General features: G+C 39.1%; 1 protein-coding gene across 1 annotated transcript; it reads right to left on the bottom strand.

Moving 5' to 3' along the window:
* Positions 1 to 10392: 10392 nt before the first annotated feature.
* LOC106306437 (putative SWI/SNF-related matrix-associated actin-dependent regulator of chromatin subfamily A member 3-like 3) lies at positions 10393 to 15568 on the bottom strand. The gene is made up of 18 exons (XM_013743056.1): positions 14560 to 15568; positions 14339 to 14472; positions 14135 to 14270; positions 14010 to 14063; positions 13781 to 13930; positions 13544 to 13695; positions 13368 to 13452; positions 13027 to 13245; positions 12802 to 12945; positions 12562 to 12714; positions 12417 to 12484; positions 12210 to 12332; positions 12025 to 12124; positions 11800 to 11912; positions 11161 to 11731; positions 11014 to 11085; positions 10832 to 10930; positions 10393 to 10735 (listed from the first exon to the last, which is right to left on the bottom strand). Exons 1-18 carry the CDS (start codon positions 15481 to 15483, stop codon positions 10613 to 10615), a joined length of 3420 nt encoding a protein of 1139 aa, XP_013598510.1. The 5' UTR covers positions 15484 to 15568; the 3' UTR covers positions 10393 to 10612.
* Between the last annotated feature and the right edge of the window lie 74 nt (positions 15569 to 15642).

The raw sequence follows: 15642 nt of genomic DNA, 5'->3' as shown, positions 1-15642 counted from the left end.
TATGGCGTAATTCCCGACTGTGAAGCGCCGACCTAACTTCTTCCAGTCTCACTGTATCTTTGCCAACAATGAACGATTGCACGAAGTTCTCGAAGGAGTTCGGCAGAGATACCAACATGATTAGTGTCGCGTCTTCATCCTCCACCTTAACATCGATGTTACGCAGCTCCAGTAATATCGAATTTAACTTGTCAAGATGGTCGTGAAGCTCAATACCTTCTTGCATACGCAAGGCAAAGAGGCGTTGCTTCAGAAGTAGCTTGTTCGTTAGAGATTTTGTCATGTACAAGCTCTCCAACTTCTGCCACAAACTAGCAGCAGTTTTCTCATCCGACACTTCGATGGTGATCTCGTCTGCTAGACACAACAAAATTTTTGAGAACGCCTTCTCTTCTAGAGTCTCCAAATCAGCTGCTTCATATTTCTTCCCTGACAATGGTCCCCAGATGCCTTGTTGCTTCAACAACGCCTGCATCTTAATCTGCCAAAGACTGAAGCTATTTCTCCCATCAAACTTGTCGATCTTCGCTCTTATTCCAGACATCTTCTCACTAGATAACAACCCGAAGCTCTGATACCAGTTTGTTGTAATAATTGTGAGAAGAAACAGATGCAGAAACAGATGAATAAAAGCGATGTAACTACGACACAAAGATTTAACGTGGTTCACCCCTAGGGATACGTCTACGGGCAAAGAGAAATCTTATTATTGGAGGCGATATTGAGTTTACAGAGTGCAAGTTCAGGGTTACTTCGAATACAAGATATATATATATAGTAACATCTCGCATCTAAAACCTTAGACTAAACGGACTCATGGGCCTAAGCCCACGATCAGATGTAACATCCATAATAACTTGATGCAACGTTCTTGATTTAACCGAGTCGGTATGATGTACGTGATGTAACATCTATCGCCTAGATGTAACATCCAGATTCAAGGCATATCAACACAAACCTTCTTTGGAGAATTCGTTGGACGATGCATCTCTAACCCACACACACCCCGGTTAGAAGCCAGCACATTAGATAAAAACATCTGGACCACATCCCAAAGGGAGTTGGTCTAATGGAAATAAAGATTATACATCTTAACAATGTTTATTAAATTATGATAGTCTCATTGATTCTCTAGTAAATCAATCAATAATTATTAACAAAAGGGCAAATATCTAAAATAGCACATTTCTAAGTTTATGTCACAAAAATAGCTCTCAAAAACTAAAATGACCAAAATAGCATTTTATCTTTTGAAAAATTTAAATTTTTTTTATTTTTCAAAATTTGAAATCTTATCCCAAAATCCCACTCCCTAACTCTAAACCCTAAAACCTAAAATCTAAACCCTAAACTCTGAACTCTAAACCCTAAATCCTAAACCCTAAACCCTAAATCCTAAACCCCACCCCTTAACTCTAAACCCCTAAATCCTAAACCCTAAACCATACATCCTAAACCTCACCCCTTAACTCTAAACCCTAATGTCTAAATTAATTTACCATTGCGGTATAAGTATATATATATCTATTTTGATAAAACATTAAGTGCTATTTTGGTCATTTTTATTCTTAAAGACTATATTTGTGACAAACATTTTTTTAGTGCTATCCTAGTCATTTTTTCTTAACAAAAAGGGTTTGTTTTGACTTGAGATTTTCTAAATTTAGTTTATACTTGTTATCGGATTTCCCATTCCAGCAATACGCATTAAGAACAAAACTCTCAAATTTTAATACTTTTTTATAAGCAAGCCAAATTACTTCCGTCTCTACTAGTTTCGTTTAATTTTACAATAATTGTATAAACAAATTCACGAACATGAAAGTATGGAAAGAGACACAACGAAAGATTTGATTAGAAATCATTTTAAAACTAAATAAGTCAATCGTCAGGCGAATACAATTAACTGAAATCCAAATCGATATCAACTAAACTCTTCAATTAGTCCATAAAATTACAAAAATGATGACGATTAAAAATAAGGGAGTGGTTTAAAATCAACCGTGTTTGTTCTGTTTCTAAACATTCCTTTTGTGTTTGTCTTGTAATAGTCCAACCTTTTATCGCAATATGATACTTACATGACCAAATATGAATTTAATACTTACTAGATTTTAACCCGCACGAATGTGCGGGTAACATTTCATTTATAAATATAAAATTTTATATTATACTGTATATAATAATTTATGATAATATATTGCTGTCATTTTAAAAATAACTTAATAGATGATATATAGTAGGTCTGAGACTTTTATCCGAGATCCGGATTCGATCCGAGATTCGATCCGGATCCGATCCGAAAATCCGGATATCCGGAGGGGCCGAATCCGGATCCGGATAGTAAAATGTTGGATCCGTCAAAGCCGGATCTGGATCCGCATATCTTGATTTTTTAGTCCGAATATCCAGATCCGTAAGTTTTATTAATAATTATTTCAAAAATAGTAATATCTATATATAAAAACTAACTTTATTTAATATATTTTCATTTTTATAATAGTATATGTAAATTTTGTAATATTATAAATAGAAATAATTATAAAAAAATTATTTTTAAATTATTTTTAATATTTTATATATATTAATATTATTATTTTTATTTATTTTAAGGATCCAAATCCGGATCCGGATATCCGCCGGATATTATAATTTTTAGAAGGATATCCGACACCCGGATATCCGAGAACCCCGGATCCGGATAAGAATAGTAAAATTATGGATCCGCCGCATAAGGATCCAGATCCGGATACTTTAAAATTGCTAGGATACCGGATCCGTCCCAGGCCTAATATATAGTTCTAAATATTAAAATTTAACATATGTTAACAATTTTAAAAGGTGAATGATATATTAATCACTTTAAACGGTGAATGATATTTTATTTATTTATCTTAATGAAGTATTTTTAAAATATATTGGTTTACCAGTTCAACATAATTTTAATATCTTTGCACAAAAAACATAATTTTAATATGTAATTCATTAATTACTTCTATTTTAATATAATGTAGAATATACTTATAAAATTTATAAAATTAGCATATAATTTCATTATTTTGTTTATAATAAAAATTTAATTAAAATTAATTTATAATAATATTATACTACTAATTTCGAAATTAATCAGTGCATTAATTAAAAGAATATTTAAATTTTAAAAAAGATTTTTTTTAGATTTTTTCTCAACAGATTTTGTTATTCCTAAAACTAAAATTTAAATTTATAGTTAAAATGGATTTGTTATTAATATCATTATAATTATTTAGAAATGTTATACATTAAATAAACTAATGTAAACAATAAAAAAATTATTTGAATATATGGATCTAGACTTCTAGTATGACTATTTTGTGGTAGATAAAAATGGTACTTCTCTTTTAATAGATAAGATATTTAAATTTTAAAAAAGAATTTTTTAGATTTTTTCTCAACAGATTTTGTTATTCCTAAAACTAAAATTTAAATTTATAGTTAAAATGGATTTGTTATTAATATCATTATAATTATTTAGAAATGTTATACATTAAATAAACTAATGTAAACAATAAAAAAAATATTTGAATATATGGACCTAGACTTCTAGTATGACTATTTTGTAGTAGATAAAAATAGTATTTCTCTTTTAATAGATAAGATAAGGTCTCGACTCGCTGCTTTTTTAACTACAAGAAAAAATCACTACTATTGATTTACGAAAAAATAAATATTATATTGAAGAAAACGCATTAATATTTTATAAAATAAATCAGACACGGATATGCTACAGAATTATAGAATACGTAGCTAAATTTTAGTTAATTTAACTATAAATCATCTTTCTTAATTGGACAGCCAGGCCAAAAACAAGGGGTCATTTGATAGCAACTCGAGTACTTTGATTCACTTAGTTACTGCCACGTCACTGATCAATTACGTTACTTGTACACCTAATCCGGTTGATCTGGGTCTGGTCTGCTTTTCTTTTAGCCAAACCAGTTTTGTCTAAACAAGTTATTTCCCTTCGTAAGCAAAAGTACCAGTGTTCTAGCGGTAGAATAGTACATGTACAGGCCCGGGTTTGATTACCGGCTGTTCGATATGTTTTTTTTTTTTGCTAAAACTGTGAATATCATATAAATGAAAGAAAGATTTTACAAAGAAAATCTTAAATTTGAGTCATCTTGACAAAAAAGAAGATAAAAACAATATGAGTCACCAATTTAAACCAAAGAAAATGCCTGCTTTATCTCAACCATAACGCCATAAGGGAACATAAACTCTTTCGGTGCCTTTTAGCTGAGATAATATTCTTCATCTCTCTATCAATGCTATGGAATACAGTTGTCACAGACAGGGAAGTCTGATTATGGATGAGATTATTTCGATGTTTCCATAGGTGAAAGATCACTGTGTGCGTAGCCAATTTCCTTAAGAGCCTTAGCTCCTTCGAAGTAGCAGCTCGAATCCAAGATAGAAGCTCAGACCATTCTGTGAACCTAGAGGTGGGAGGATTACACCGGATCAGAACTTCTCGCCAGACTTCAAAGCTGTAATCACAGGATAAGAAGATGTGGTCACTAGTCTCCAAGTCTCTAGAGCAGATTGGGCAATCAGCGGAGATCGGAACTCCCCAAGACGCAAGCCTGGTTCTGGTGGGGAGGCGGTCGTAATTAGCAACCCACATTGTGAAGGCGAGCTTCGGGACGGAACCTTTGAGCCATATGACATCAAACCAGTCCTTGGTCTCCTCCCTAGGACGCAGTACTTCCCACGTTGTAGCTGACCTGAAAGTACATAAGGAGGAATCACCATCAATCCATTCAAACATATCATCACACTCAGTAGATAACGGCAATGAAATAGTGGTGAGATAAGAGTGAAGAGCAACTTCCTGTTGCAATCTAGGATGAGGTAGATCCCAATTTGATCCTCGAGTTGCATCAGCAACTACAACGTCCTTTCGAATGCGCAGAGCTCTCGGACCCAGAGGTCCCAGATGCGTGATTAGCTGGCCCAAGGGAGTCCAGACAGCAAACCAAAAGCTAGCTGAGCGCCCATTACCCAGCACTGTTTTACAGAACTGGAGGGCCAGAGGGCGAAGCTTCAGGAGCCTTTTCCAAGCCCAAGAATCATTATCAGTAGCTTCAATGGACCAGAAGGATTTGTCTTGAAGGTGTATGTTCCAGTGCCACTCAGCCCATAGAGAGGGGGTTTTAGATAGGAGTAACCATATGAATTTGAGGCAGAGAACCTGGTTCCAAACCGAGAAGCTCCTCACACCGAGCCCTCCTTCCTGCTTGGGTAAACAGACTGTAGACCAAGCTATTTTCGCTAAACCCCTCTTATCGATGTTACCAGACCATAAGAAATAAGCACACAGAGCCTCAATAGTTTGAATGCATCCCTTCGGCAGCATGAACGCAGAGAGCCAGATGGTAACTGTGCCAAATATTACTGTCTTGAGCAGCTGGAGTCTACCGGCGAAAGAGAGAATTTTTGCAGCCCAAGATTGAAAGGTCAAAGTTATCTTATTAATAAGCGGAGAGTACTCAGAGATTTTGAGCTTCCGGTTCATGAGAGGGAGACCCAAATATCTAATAGGAAAACTCCCAGCAGGGAAGCCGTATCCAGTAATCGCCATGGATTCCACAGGGTCAAGGCCAGCAGTGAACAGCTCTGTCTTAGACGTGTTCATATGGAGATCAGACCAAGCGGCAAAGTCGTCCAAGCATTCAGAGATGCCATGGAGGCTGTTGCTACTACCATCAAAGAAAATCATCACATCATCCGCAAACATGAGATGAGAAATTCGAAGCTACTCGGTTCTAGGATGATAGTTAATATTTCCATCCACGTATCTGGATGTCAACAGCCTTGATAAACTCTCCATTACTAGAACAAAGAGATAGGAGGACAAGGGATCGCCTTGGCGGATCCCTTTAGTACTCTTGAAGTAACCACTCGAGGAGCCGTTGATTGAGACCGAGAATGATGCAGTGGAGATACATTCAGAGATAAGACCGATGAAACCTTCTGGGATTGCCAGAGCACGCAAAGAGGCAATGATAAAGTCCCATCTAACACTATCAAATGCTTTCCGCAGATCAACCTTCAGCATTCCGCGGGGAGTGATCGCTTGAGTGTTATAACCATTGACTAGATCTGTCGCCAGTAGAACATTCTCCGCTAGCTGGCGTCCCTGAAGAAAGGCCGATTGGGATTTGGAAACCATCAGAGGGAGGATCACCTTCAGCCGCGAAGCAAGAAGTTTTGAGATCACTTTGTACACTGTGTTGAGACAAGATATTGGTCTAAAATCGGTAGTAAGAGAAGCATTAGGATTTTTCGGTATGAGCACCAGGGATGCTGCATTCCATTGCTTTAGGAGACGGCCCGATTGGAAGAATTCTAGTATGGCTTCAGTAACCTCCGGGCCAATCACCGACCAAGCAGCGGTAAAGAACTCAGCCGTGTAACCATCCGGTCCTCCCATTTTATTCTTGGGTAATGAGAAGAAAGCATGTATGATATCCTCTGAAGTGAAACCTGCCTGAAACTTAGCAACCTGCTCCGCAGAGCATTTAAAATCAAAGAGAAGATCAAGATCACTTTGGACAAACATGGGCTGGGACACTGAACTGCCAAGAAGATCAGAGAAATAACCGACACACAGATTTTCAATACCCGTCTGAGAATCAATCTTTTCACCAGAATCCGAAAACAGGTAGTGAATATGGTTATGAGCCTGCCTCCAGGCCGCATATCTGTGGAATAATCTGCTGTTGCCATCTCCCAGAGTGATCCAGTTAATGTGAGCTCTTTGAAAGAAGAAGGCAGCTTCAGCAGACGATAATTCTTCCCATTCTTTCAGAGCTTGGAGCTCAACGGAAGCATTAGACGTTCTAGGAGAGGACAGCATGGCGGACTGAGCGAGAAGCAATTTAGCATGAGCCTCAGCTGTCTTCCTCTCAATACCCGAGTAATTGTGGTGGCTAAAAGTCCTGATACAATTCTTTAACATCTTCAGCTTATTGGATAGCCTGAGCATTGCTGAACCGGTGACGTTGAAGGAAAACCAGTTGACACAAACCATAGCTAGGAAGTCCGGGTTTTGGGTTAGAAAGTTATAGAACCTGAAGGGTTTCTTCGTTTTTACACGGCTGGGGTCCAGGGACACCGAAATAACAGCATGGTCCGAGAAATCAGAGTTGCCAAAGAGATCTACTGAAGAAGGAAAAACAGTGTACCAATCGCCATTAACAAGACACCTATCCATCTTCTTGGCCACCGGAGCAGACTTCTGTTTATTCTACCAAGTGAAAGTAGTACCCCTGAAGTTGAGATCCTCAAGATTTTCGTTGATGAGACAGTTGTTAAAATCCCTGATTCTCTTGTTCATATTCAAAGAGGGTGGACTAGAGTGCTCAGCAGGATCCCTGATCTGATTAAAGTCCCCAAGAAGGATCCATGGCTTTGTATCTAATTCGTAAGTTGCAGCAAGCGAGGCAATTTCCTCCCAGAGGGTTACCCGCTCAACAACATCATTGGAAGCGTAAATAAGAGAGATGAAGGTCTTGGACTGAGAAGAGGGCCAAGTTACTTCAGCAATGATCATCTGCAACGACTTGTAAATAATAGAGACCAAAAGGGACGGGTGCCAGATAATCCATATTTTGCCAAGTGGCGAAAAACCATAGTTATCATCAGACGACCATCCTGGAAAAAACATCTGAAACAAACTTATTCATTTTTGTCTGCTTTACATGAGTCTCAAGGAGACCACCAAAAAGAGGAGAATTATTCCTGAACCATTTCCGTAAACCGCTGCGGTGACTAAATTTATTCAGGCCACGCACATTCCAGCAAAAAATGTCTGACGACATAAGTTTATTTATTTTGGGGCCCCTGCCCCGTTTTCCTTTCTGACCTGGAAATCTCTTTTTGTTACGAACAACCTCAAAATCCGGCTCGTGTGTACTGAATTCTCCTTCCTCTAACTCAGAGTCAGAAGATTCCACATCAGACGAATCCGGCTGAACATCAGACTGAGAACCCCTAGAAGCACCTGAGCCACACCTCAATAGCTGACGATGAGGCAGTAAAGCAGTGCCACTTGACTCGCCTCTAACAGTATCCTGAGACGTCCCCAACTTTGAATGAAGTTGAATCTCAGTACGAGTTAGGACCGCCTGAGGCACCAGAGGATTAATAGGAGATTTAGGTTCTAGAGGGATAACTGGTAACTCAGGTGGCACTGGACTAATGGCACTGTCAATCTGAGGAGACTTGTTTGTTGTGGGTGGGTCCACAACGATCCACTTCTGCTTGTCTTTAGACCTCCTGCGTCTTATCTTCTTTCCCGGTACATTCTGCTTACCTTTTTTAGGGCAGTTTGCTAGCACATGAGTAGCAGATTTGCATAGGGAACATGTTTTAGGAGCATGAGGACATCGTTTGGAAATGTGACCAATTTCCTTACAGGACTCGCGTACCGGGGGCATCCAAGGACTCGAGACCAAGACTCTGCAGATGTCGCCTGACTCGAACTGAACGTTAACTGCCTCAGGGAGCGGCTTCCTAGGATCAATGATAGTGAAGACTTTGGCCACCTCCAGGTTTGTTTTGTTCGCTGTCGAAGGGTGCAAGAACTTCGGGTGACCCACCAGCCCTGCGATCCTCTCCAGACCGTCCTCATTGAAGAACTGAAACGGGACCTTCCTAAGCTCCAGCCAAATAGGGGCAGAGGAGAGCTCGGGCTTAACCGGGATAACACCCAGTTCCCATTTGTCAACGAACATGGTTTGACCCTCAATATGCCAGAGCTTCTGTTTAATGACCATGTTCCTTGTCGCAGCATTTGGTATGCGGAAGAGAAAGGCGAAACCCTCCATTTTAGATACAACAATGTCCCGGTGATATTTGCTCCATATCCCGTTGACAATGTTGTGCAATGTACCTTGAGACAGGGGTTCCGAGTAGAACTGCCCTAAGACAAAAGGGCTCCCAAGACTTCCTGTTTTTCTCAATGACTGAATTCGGAATCTTAATGCAAGCTTCCCCCAAAGGTAACGTAAAGGGTTCGCCTTTCTTAGATAGACCATCTAAAGTAAAGCTGTTCGATATGTTGTTTTCTTTGAGACCATCTTAATCTTATGTTTTCTTACCAGGAGACCATTTTTCTTTATGTTTTTACTTTCTTTCTGGATGCAAGACATAACTCTTTCTTTACTATAGTAATAACAAGTTTATGATATAAAATCATATTAATCACAAAATATAAAGATATTGCCTGACGCCTGAGGGGTTCAATACAAAGCAAAAGACAATGTAAATACTTCTACTTCCTTACGTTCTAAATATCTCACCTCTGCCACATGCGCTAATACAATGGTAACAGTGTAATCCACTCTCTACTCCATAAGGATTTAAAAGGACTACTGGTAGTATGGATCAAAGAATTCTAGCAAGAGAATGAATGAAGAAGATAATGTTTAAAAATGACTACTCGTAGTTCAAATTGATTCGAACTTAGAAAGTATCAAGCTGATCACGAAATAATCATAGCAAATTTCGTTGAAACAAATTCACAATTCATTACTTAACTCGAGCAACTATAAGATGCACTCAAATAAACTGATTTATGAAGTTCTAAACATGGAGACTAATGAGAAATCCATTAGATATATTTTTTTAAACCATTACAACACATGTATTTGCATAGTTTATAGTATGGTCTTATGTTATTTGCAAGGCATTAAATATGCTAATTCGTATCACATTTTATCTAGTTTTCAGCATATGTAATCCTGTAAATAAGTTGTATTTTGACTATGAATAATAAACATTTTTGATATTCTTAAAAACTTGAAAGAGTGAATCCTTTGTTCTTTCAGAAGATTTTCAATGTCTTGGTGTGTCATATTAGAGAATCCGCTCTACCTGAGTTCGCCGTCTTCTTAGTGAATTGAAAAGAGCTAATTGTCCGAGGCAGCAAGTATAAAACCAGCTCCTTATAGCCGTCCGTCCTAGAAATAATTTTTGGCATCTTGGAGTTGTTGTAATCTTCCTGTTAGTGATTGTGACAGCTTGTATAGGATAATTTCGGTTCCTATGGCTTTGAATGAGACCGTTCCATTGTTTCTACTCGTGTAATAAATACCTTGGAAGTAACAATGCTTTCAACAATAACCTTCTGAGAAAGTTTTGTTTCCACGTTCAGAAGGTTATGATAGTTCAATGATCCGTTGCTAATCTTAGGCTTCAGGAAAGTAGCTCAGATACTGGTTCCATTACTTATCCTGCTGGCCCCAGTGCTTCATGTTATGAGTACACTAACTGGGTAAAATTTGAGCACAGGCTCCATTCCAAGGAGGAGCCTTAGCTAAAACCATAACACGTTCCTACACTATATAAGCTTAGAAAAGTTAATGGTGGTGCAGACCAATACACAACCTAAAGATAGAAAGACAAAAAAAAAAAAACAAGAGGGATTGTAAGAGAATGGAAATATCAAACTCACTACGGACTGCTGCAATTTCTACTGCTATTTACAAAACAGTTTAAAATGGAATAAAAGGCATAACTCATTACTAAAGTAAATAAAAAGTCGTTCTCTGTTGGTCATCTTCTCTCATCGGAACAACATTTTAAGCTCCTCAAGTCTGGCCGACCGGACTTCTTCGTCAGTCAAAGCTCCAGCAATCATCCGCTGCTTCCTCGCCTGAACTTGCTGCATCCGTTCCTCTACTGTATCCTGCATGTGCGCACAATCATCCAAAGACAAATCATGTAAGTTAAGAGATGGATTACGAGACATAAAAAAACTGGAGAATGCAGTTTATAGTGGTACCTTGACAATGAATCTTCTGACGCATACAGTTCTTTTCTGTCCTATGCGATGAATTCTCATGATTGCTTGCTCTTCCACCGCCGGATTCCACCATGGATCCTAAGTGTTTCAAGAAAAAAAGAAATGTCATTATTTCTTCATAATCAAAACAATTTAAACGCAAGCTTGAAGAGACATAGTACCATTAAGAAGACGTTTGAAGCTGCAGTCAGATTCAGACCAACTCCTCCAGCTTTCAGAGACATAAGCAGAACCTGTAGAAGTATGAAGATTTTTAAGCTCTGTGTTCCATTTAAACAGATTTTATTAAAAAAGACAAATTTACTTACTGTTTTCTGTTTGGTTTCATTGAACTCCTTCAAGACCTTTTCTCTCGCCTTCTGTGCAAGCTTCCCATCGAATCTAAGAAATCCAATTCCTCTTCTTCTCAAAGGAATCTCCAGGAGATCCAAAAACGAAGTCCACTGGCTAAACACAATGCTCTTCTCTCCCGTACCAGACATCCGAATCTTCTCTAAGCATTTTATAAGCTCCGAGACCTTTGAGGACTCCTTCCAGTTCTTTACAACATCAACACGGAAAATACTCTCCGTTGGGCATGAGATGAGCTCAGTTTTCTTCAGTACTGTCCTGCAGATTGGGCATAGACCACAAGAAGTAGAGCGCCAGCTAGTAAGGAGACATTCACGGCACATTCTGTGAGCACAGGGTGTGAGAATGGGATCATCTGCAGACTCCAGACATATTGGGCACTCTTTGCTGTTGCCATCGCGTATGTCTTGGATAACTTCTTCGATGTATGCCCGAGAGGGAGCTTTTTGAGAAACTGAGTCAGGGTTTTTGTCAAGGAATCTCCTTGCGAGGCTGTCTAAGTCAGCGTATTGTTGTGAATCTGCCCGGCTGCAATTTTTCAGAATGCATTAGAATCCACTTCCAAGGGATAATAAATAAGTCTACTACAAATGTACCTCATAACTAGAAAAGGGTGGTTGCAACATTGGCGTAGACGGAGGAGGAGCTCGAGGATGTTTGCATAGTTGTGAAGAACTCTTCCTTGTGCCACAAACTGGTCAAACTGGACCTGTTTCCAAAACAAGACAGAAGGTTATGCATTTACCAAGACATTATCAATCGTTGAAACAGATTATGATTAAGCTTTTATTGTGCTTGAAGCCTGGAACTATAACACTTACTTTAGATCTCTTGAAAAGGGCAGTATAGAAGTCACGTTCTGCTTCAGACTGTTCACATTCGATGACTTGAACATCGGTTGGAGGAAGTTCAAGAATTAGACTGGAAGTTTACAGATAAAGTTAGATGAACGTTAAGCATAGGACAAGCAAAAGAAAAAAAGATTGTAGCAGTGAAAAACATCTACCTTCCTTCTTTGTCCCTCGTCTCCTTTGTTCTTCTCAGCATCAATGGCCTCAAAATCGCCTTGATTAGCTTTAGTCCTCGTGGATCACCATTTTCATATGGCTTCTGAATCAACTTATTCCACCTGTGTATATACATACACACATACATTAAGTTGTAAAGTTAAATAGCAAAATATAGTACGATTTCAGATGATAATTCATCATACCAAGCCCAATTGCACCATGGTTCGACATGAAGGAAGCATAGAAGACTGTAAAGATCTTCAAGCTTGTTCTGTATAGATAGAGCCAGTAAGTACCAAAAGAGTATAGGCTCAGATCATCTATTCGAAGTTGCTTTTAATATCTTACTTGTAAAGGGGTCCCTGTCAGACACCATCTGCAGTGTGAAGACAACTCAAACGTAGCTTTAGCAGCTTGTGTTTTCCATGATTTGATAGTGTGAGCTTCATCAAGAACAATCCTGTACCAATCAATTCTGTGGAAAATACTGTTCGCCATATCCTGCATATCATCAGAATTTAAGTTCAACTAAACTGATAGAAAAGAACACACCTTTGGGACTGAAGTGATGCATGAAAACTTTCTTACCTGCTTGTAAGCAGAGGTTAAGACACCATAAGTTGTCAAGACCACATCATGACTCGCTATAGCTTTTGCGTCCTGCGTCCTATCCCCTCCGTAGTAACTTAACACAGACACAGTGTCAGGCATTGAATGAGTCTCAAGCTCGTCCTGGAACAAAGTGAAAACAATCCATGAGACTTTTCTGAAAAAAAATTCTAAGAACCTTAAGAATAAACAGCTGCAGTTCACCTTCCATTGGCTTAGCAATGCCATGGGGCAAACAATAAGAGTGCCTCCTTTGGCCTTCACACACGTTAGTGCTTTATGACTCTCCTTCCTCTTAGGTGTATCTCCATTAACATCTGCCGCCAAGTCGTCTTCAATTTCTGGGTTACCTCGGCCTGGCCGTGCAAGTATTAGTGCAATTGTCATCACAGTTTTTCCAAGTCCCATGGCATCTGCCAATATCTGCAAACAAAAAGTTACATATTCTAATCAAAACCACATGCAGAGAATATTGGCCGCAATCCATGCCACTAGAGAGACAGAGATGTGTTAAAATGATGATTAAGCGTGTTCAAGAAACATACTCCGCCTCTTGCCATCTGTGTAGCTGTTGGAAACTGGATTGTTGCTTCACCGCTGAAGATGTTCACATAAATTGAAGGCGCCCTCCTTAATATAATCACATAAAAATCAACGTTATTATAGATGAATAAACTTGAACAAATCACAGTTTGTTGTAAGTATGTGAGATAGTACATACTCGTCACAGATTCGATAAGCCTCCCAGCAAGGATGGAGAGTTTCAGCTGCTTTATCAACATCAATTCCTTTTTCAAATTCTGACATCCAGTAGAGTGCTTGTTTCTGGTACGGTCTCAGGTCGCAGGTGAGTGTACTTGGAGCTTCCATTTCCTAAAAGATTGACAAGAGAAGTTACTATTATAATTAGTTTTGCTTTTTAAGGACAAGAAAATATTTTTATAAATATTCCACCAACCTCCAGGTTATATGAATCTGCAGCGCCAACAACCCGATTCATATATGACTCAGGAGAATCTTCTTCATCTTTGTTGTGCTCGAGACACAGTGGAGCACCTTTTCTTCTTTTCGCTATGGCCAACAATGCTGCTCTTTCATCCGAGTCATTCTGACCAATCAAAGCAAGTTTCCATCAAGTTTCTAGATTACCCACCAAATGAACAAAGAAACTGAAGAGGAACACATACCTCCAAGTTGAGGGAGCGTTTGCGAGAGTCAAGTTCCTGAGGAGTAAACTCAGCCTGCTTGAAGATATAAAAAATGAGAAACATAAACCAAAAAAGGTATTGGAACATGAAAGTGTGGTACGTGCCTTTTGGTAAGGTTTGATTGTCAAGTGTCTGAAAAGCTGCAGAAGCGGATGAAGCGTGGACTCTATGTTAGGTGAAGAACCAATCCGCCAAGTGGATTTGCTAACATCAGTGAATATGGAGCTGTGAATGTAGAAACTGCCGCCCAAAAGCCATATCAGTTTCCCACAAAACAAACAACTAAAAGAGACAAAGACGATCATTACCTAACATATAGCATAATATCTTGCATCATTTGAAGAAAGGATGGCGCAGCTACACATCTGCCTAACATTTTGACTTTACCAGATCTCAAAAGGCTCACAGCCCAGTTCGACCATTCCATTGGAAGCCTTCCAATCTAAGAAGATACAAATCAAAACCATTAGTCTCTTCAGTTGAGCTTCAGCATAAGTATTAACAAATATCTTTGCAGTAAAGGGATTACTTCTCCACATCTTTTGGTAGAGAAACGAACAATGTTTGGGACTTTCAAGTTGACAGTAGAGGGAAATGCGAAATTCACAACTTCGTTATCTTCCAGTCTCCTTCCTTTACTAGTGGAAGTAGCGGTGACAAGAGACCTCCCAACCAAGTACCAGTCTCTCTCCACCGGGAAATCTCCATCTTCCACTTTCACCTTTCTTGCATCAACCTCTGTATTAACCTTCTTCGCATACACAGGCTTCTCTTCTCTCACTTGCAAACTCAAACTCAAAGCACCCACCTTTGTTTCCTCAACCGGTGGTTCCATCTTCACATGAGTACCACTCCTCTCTTGCTTAACTAGTCGATTCAAAAAATCTGATTCCACATCAATAACCTCAGGTGTATCCAACATCTCAGCCTTCGGTCGGATAACTTGAAGTGGCTTAGACGCCAAGATGAGAGCAGTTGGTATAATAGATTGTTCTGTCTCCAGATTCTCAGGTTCTTGTTTGACATCAACAGTAACACACTCGTTGCCAGAGCCTCTTGAAACAGCTTCAACTACAGATTGTGCTTCTTCTTGAGCAACCATCACAGGCTTCTCTACAATATCAATCACCATTTCTTCTCCTTGATTCTCAAAATCCATACTAGGTTCCTCCTTAACACGGAACTCTAAACTCGCCGCCCTATACGATTCAGATTCTACATCATCACAAAGAGTAACAGAACCGTCACCGGTTACCTCGTCTTTCACCGGCATAGCATCGGAAAGATCCGACTTGGATCCATTTGAACAGATAATACCGTCAAGTTGAGAAGAGATTCGGACTCCGGTGGATGTCCTGAAGACCACATAGGATTCATCGGGAGTATCTGCAACGACCTTACAATCGTCTGAACTTGAAACAGCTGCTTCGTGTTCGGTTCTCCGCATCTCCATTTGAGCAAACGAGAGATCGAGTGTACAGATGAAGAAGAGAGAAGGTAGTGGTGAGAGTGGATGCTTAGGGTTTGTTTAAATAAGGTCTCTTCGTGTTCCATTTTGGCGCTAATTGAAGCGGATTAGTTTGGTTAATTAAAGGCTTCGCGGGGTGTTTTT

The sequence above is a fragment of the Brassica oleracea genome, chromosome C7 (assembly GCF_000695525.1).
Source record: "Brassica oleracea var. oleracea cultivar TO1000 chromosome C7, BOL, whole genome shotgun sequence".
In the NCBI taxonomy this organism is placed as follows: domain Eukaryota; kingdom Viridiplantae; phylum Streptophyta; class Magnoliopsida; order Brassicales; family Brassicaceae; genus Brassica; species Brassica oleracea.
The sequence above is the reverse complement of the archived record's forward strand: the minus strand, read 5'-3'. Positions and strand labels throughout refer to the sequence as shown.

Excerpts from the sequence above, each read along its gene's own strand:
- LOC106306437 (XM_013743056.1), bottom strand. The coding sequence starts at position 15,483 with ATGGAGATGCGGAGAACCGAACACGAAGCAGCTGTTTCAAGTTCAGAC. Across the intron at positions 14,064-14,134 it reads CAATCAAACCTTACCAAAAG|GCTGAGTTTACTCCTCAGGA; the intron begins GCACGTACCACA and ends ATCTTCAAGCAG. Across the intron at positions 13,246-13,367 it reads CACAGATGGCAAGAGGCGGA|ATATTGGCAGATGCCATGGG; the intron begins GTATGTTTCTTG and ends TTTTGTTTGCAG.